Here is a 6026-nt window from a genome sequence, read left to right on the forward strand (position 1 = left end):
TAATTCATTCACAACCTTTTTAAAATTCCTTTGATATAAAACATGTAAAACTATTATGTTTATTAAGCAACAAAATATAACAATAGTATATCGCCTTAATTTCTGGCCACATGAATGAATTACTTAACATACATTTCGCCATTTTTTTTCGAAATAACATATAGACATAGTGAAGGCTTAGGTGAAATTTAGGATCCTTTTCATTATATATGTGTGCTTACGTAAATTTAGATGTTATATCATACAAGTGGTTTTCTTTTCTTACATAATATAAAACATATTTGTTATTCGCATAAAGGAATAAGAATGTTTCATCACTATGTATGTGTATCATGTTATTGAAAAATTCCTTAACATATAAGTACGTGTTCATTGATATATTTTTTTGAGGTAATTTTTCCATGACAACTTTTCCTTTTTTATAATCCTGTACTAATATATATGTTATTACTCTAAGTATTAAAACGGTAAAAGTTTAATTATAAATTCGTTAAATTTGTGTGAATAATAAATTTAATACTTATTTTACCGAATACTATCAATTCCACAACTTAATGAGCGCATAACACATTAACATAATTTCACATCATCATATAGTTTGAGGATAGGAATATTTTTTCCAAATGGTATGGAAAAATAATACTATAATAATTAACATTTATAGATAAAGTACAATAGAGTTTATAAAATTATTTTGGATATTTTGAATTATATTATATGAAATTTATACCACTATGTTAAAGTTTTAATTACATGGCTAAGAGGCTGAAAATTATTTTTGTCTCATCCTGTGGTGTAATGAATAAGTGTATTTATATTCGTAGCTCATTATTTAAAGTAAATGTATACTCTACATTGATAAAAAATAAAAATACATTTATAAATAAAAATATTGCGAAAAAATTAAAAATTTATATATTGTGTAAAAAGAACGTAATATTTCAGAACAAATATTTATATATACGGTAGCTACTGCACAGAAACATCTCATAAAAAAACAGCTATCATGTTGAAGAATTTATTTTATTATTAGAGGGGAAAACAGAATGGTTTAAATATTCCTCATAAAGGTAATTTAAATAAATATAAAGACCTCACTAAATTGGTTATGAATATGTAAGACAGAAAATATAATGATTTGTTCACGAAATGCTATGTTCAATTAAAGTGAATTTAATAATATATATCTCAAGAACGGTCATTATTATTCCTCGGAACCAATGAAAGTTAAAGCAATTATATTCATTTTAAGCACTTATTATATTTAAGACCCCCACTATTCATAATGTAGTAACCAAGGGGGCAGTAATAAAGTTATTAAAAATAAATTAAATGGAAGTATAATAAAACTACTGGGTTGAAGTAAACACTAATTTTATAAATATAAATAAATAACACCCAATTTTAAAGGATTTTCTAACAATAAAATATGATGTCTCTTATAAGCATTTCTAATTTTTATAATCACGCTATATTTCTACCTCCAGTTAACAAATATATAATGAAAAAATGTTAGACTGAAATGTGTAATATACAGTAACTTAATAAATGATATATATAAAAAAATTATATGCTGTTTTAATAAACCAACAAATACACGTATACATTTATAAATGCATTATGTTTATATATATACTTAAGATCTATCTTATATTAACTGAATAATAAAATTTTAAATATACAATAAAAACAGTAGTAGTAATTTTTAAGCTACAATGATAATATTTTTTTTAAACATTATATAAATAATTTTAAATATGAATACTATTTACAATATCCATGAAACTGTAACACAAATCAGATAATATTTATTCATTGTCATTACGTGAAACATTATAATATTAAATATGTTTCCGAATAAATAATAATGAAGTATGTGTACAATCACTCAAAATTATATTTGAGACCTAATTATTACTACACTTCATTTTTGTGATGACATTATTTATATGAAATATATTTTTCTATATCCAAGAAATAAAGGAGATACAAAGAATAATATATGTATAATCAGATATGTTTATTATCTTTCTATTAAAACAAAATAAATATGCAGATATATGTACAAACCTGATTTTCCAGAAAACGTCTTTATTCATTTGTGAGTATAACTTAAATGAAACGGTTGAGCTTTCATTACTTTACTTATTTGTATTCATTTTAAATGACCCCTATATATTTAAGCATTGTGTGCTACAATTTAACTTCTAATCTTTATATTTGGATAAACCATTATTTATATTAGTTTAGTGCATAAAAATATCACAAATTGCTTAAATACATCTTTAAGATATCAATTATTTTACACATATCCATGTAACTAATTACATGTGAAAATGATTCTAGATCAAATGGTTATTATATTCTCTTTGAAAAATCGCATTAATTATTAATATATGAACAATGTATTCTATCTTTTTATATTTGTAATTTTCGTACGCGAATTATTCTGTCTATTAAAGAAGTAATCTTCTTTGACATATTTTGATGATCTTAATTGAGTTTTATACGACGAGAATATATAAAAGCGGATCCATATTTCAACATAACATGAGAATTTCTCTTACTGAGACATATTTATCTACAAGTCTCATTATATTTGGTTTTCACATATAATTTTTTTTTATTGAATATTTTAAGAATTAATTTTTATAATAACATAATATATTACATAATATGTGTTAAATAATTATTATTTTTCTTATGTTATTAATTGTGAATCAAGGAAATTTTAATTTATAAGTATATTTTTTTGTTATAAAGCACCCAATTTATATCATAAAAGGTTAATTTTATACTATATGAGGTGTAATATTTTTATAGGTTCATAATCTTATATTAATTATTTTGATGTCACAAAATAATACATAATATATTCTACTTAGTATATCTTTAGTAATTGGTAAATGAATTTTTAATATATACATAAATTTTTTCTATGCAGAACCTATATTATTTATGCCTGTAGTTTGGGAAATTTATGAAGAAATAGCAATATTTGACTAATACAAAATTTATATACTTCAGATGAAGTTCATTATTAATGCACTTAGTAATTATTATAATTTTTCTAAATAATTGATTATTAATAAATATATCTTTGAAAAATACGATTCTTATTAATAATAAGCATGTATTATAATAAATAATTATCATAAAATAATACTTTACGCATTCATTATATACAGAGTATTTGGCATTTAGTTATAAATTAACAACTGACGGATACAAAATTAATATTTCTATAAAAAAATATTATTATTTATATTTAAAAACTAATATAAGTAATATATTTCATGCTTTCATTATTTTTTATCTATAAGGTAATTAATTATTGTAATTATTATTATAATTTACATTTGGTATGCATATATTGTCTGAATTTTAATGTATATCTAAATTTATAATTTGATCATATGTATATAATAAAAAACATATAAAATGCTATAAAGGTTAATGCAATTTAAAATGTTTCAAAATAGACAAATTCTATAAATTCATTAAATTATGGAGTTAAGACTTCTTAGTATAAAGTATTATAATATCTGTATAAGTGTAAAATTATGGATATATAAATTAAAGAACCTTGTTTTTATACTGTTTGAATATTATAAACTTATAAATTTGATATTATTATTTTATGAAAATCTCTTAAATCTGTATTAAATTGATTATGTCTTAATTTTTTATAATCTATGTTTCATCGCATAAATAATTTTCCCCACATAAACATGAGATATATAGAAAATATATACATATTTTTATTTGTAATGTTAATAAATATTTCATTTTATACACAAATAAGTCTTATATGTTGCATTCAATATATAGACTTATTTATTGTAAATGATCATATTTTATTTTAATAAATTTATATAATTTTTTCACATGTAAGAAGAGCTTTATTTTTTTCATCATCCATAATACTTATGTATTCTTATATTTTATATATTTTTTATTAAATAACACATATTATATGAAAAATAAAGTGAAGTAGATATAAAATTATTATATATATAAGTTAAAAGAATTATATTATCTTTTTATGCTTATTGAATTAGAAAAAATAATATAATTCTTATACATTTTTGTAATATTAATATTGCATTATTAGAATGCTTCTTATGTTTGTTCATTTATTTTTTTATTTGTTTTTTAACTTTCTTATTTAAAATGATATAAAAAATTGTATATATATTACAAATGATCTAATTATATTATTATATATTATAATTAATGATTCAATTGGTACATACAATATTCATATACTATAATTATAAAAAAAATACAGTACGTTTCTTCATACTATATAGTTTATATTAATAAAAAGCTATTTGAATATTCATGTAATTTTATCCCCTTTTTCAGATCATTCATAATGAAATATATTATTATCTAATATGAGCATGAACATTGTGGGTTTTTTCTTCAATAAAATATATTACTGTATTATGATAATTATATATTCATTTTTTATAATTACTATAATGCATTCCTTACACATATTATTTTTATCATAATGTCATTATTTTCATATTTATAGTACGAATATGCAAATTTATTTTCTACATGTGATAAAAATATAAAAGATGCCAAAGGTAAAGAAACACCATTTAAAAGAAATTGTGAAAACCAGGAAGCCCAAATTCCAGGAAATATTAAAGACCAATTCAAAGATAAATGTGCACAAACTTTGTCTTATCTTAATGAGATTCAACAATTTAAACATGGTGATAACAACCTAGAGAAAGCTCTTTGCTTATACTTGTATTATTGGCTATATGATTCTAAAACAGAAGGAATGAATGGAAGAGATATTAAAGAACTTTATCATAAATTGATCACAGTAAATAATTTAGAGCAAGATGAGCGTTGCAAGGATTTTAAGGATATTACAATCGCAGAAGATGAATTATCAAAGCTTAAAGATATCTATGAGATTTACAATAAGATTAATAAATTGAATGTTCAAGATGCATGTTCTCCAAAAAAATGTGAATGTGCGAAGGAATGTGCCAATATATATAAAAAGTACGTGGAATCATGCAGACAAGATAATGCAACATATTTTTGTAATGAATTAATAAACATCAAGGAAAAATATGAAAAAGTTATATTAAACCTCGGATGTAATAATGACACACCCAAAACTCTACCGTCCTTTCAAACCAATAATACAACAGTTCTTACATTAATTCCAGTTTCCTTAACCATAGTAATATTCATTTTCGTATGTGTTTTATATAAGGTTAGTAAATGTATTATATATATAAATGTATGTCTTTATATAATAGCGTAATAATTTTTAAATACTTTTAAAATATATTATTTATCATATGAAAATTATATATTCGTATATTATTTTTTCTTACTATGGATCAGTTCACGCCATATGGTTCATGCTTTCTATGTTCAAGAGTAAGAAAAAAAAATAATTGCAATAATATAGATCATTATATAAATACACTACAATTATATGAAATATCCAATGGTAATTTTCATAACAAAGAATGTCACATATTATACAATTCTTCATAGTTTTAGCATTAAATTCTTAATATGAAATAAAAATTATTCTTAAAGTAGATTCACTGAATTCTATAGAATTTATATATATGTTGCTTATACTAATAGATTATGTTAACATTAGTCAATTCATATAATAATTTAAAGACAAAATAAATATATATTCATCATTTTAATTGGATTATATTTTAAAATATATAATATGAATTTTTTCAAAATGTCATTTTCTATAGACACAATTATATTACAAAAGTACTAGAACCTATATAGAACCATTTGCTACTTTTTGTTTAATTTATTTTTTTTTGTAATAACATAGTAATTCGATGTTCATAAGAGAATAATATTGATATAATTATATCATGGATCATGCTCTAATACTTGATTCATATGTATATATAATTTTTAATAATAATTTAATACAGATTATTTAAAGTATTATATATATCTTGACATTGTATAATATTATTGATAAGTATATTTCCAGTTATAAAATAGGA

General features: G+C 20.8%; 1 protein-coding gene across 1 annotated transcript; it reads left to right on the forward strand.

Moving 5' to 3' along the window:
• Positions 1-4236: 4236 nt before the first annotated feature.
• On the forward strand, positions 4237-5538 carry PGO_000885 (variable surface protein; the record flags this gene model as incomplete). Its single annotated transcript, XM_028690853.1, has 3 exons — positions 4237-4290; positions 4544-5275; positions 5383-5538. 3 exons carry the CDS (start codon positions 4237-4239, stop codon positions 5536-5538), a joined length of 942 nt encoding a protein of 313 aa, XP_028546654.1.
• Positions 5539-6026: the final 488 nt, after the last annotated feature.

The sequence above is a fragment of the Plasmodium gonderi genome (genome assembly GCF_002157705.1).
Source record: "Plasmodium gonderi DNA, contig: Pgo-contig_81, whole genome shotgun sequence".
In the NCBI taxonomy this organism is placed as follows: Eukaryota; Apicomplexa; class Aconoidasida; order Haemosporida; family Plasmodiidae; genus Plasmodium; species Plasmodium gonderi.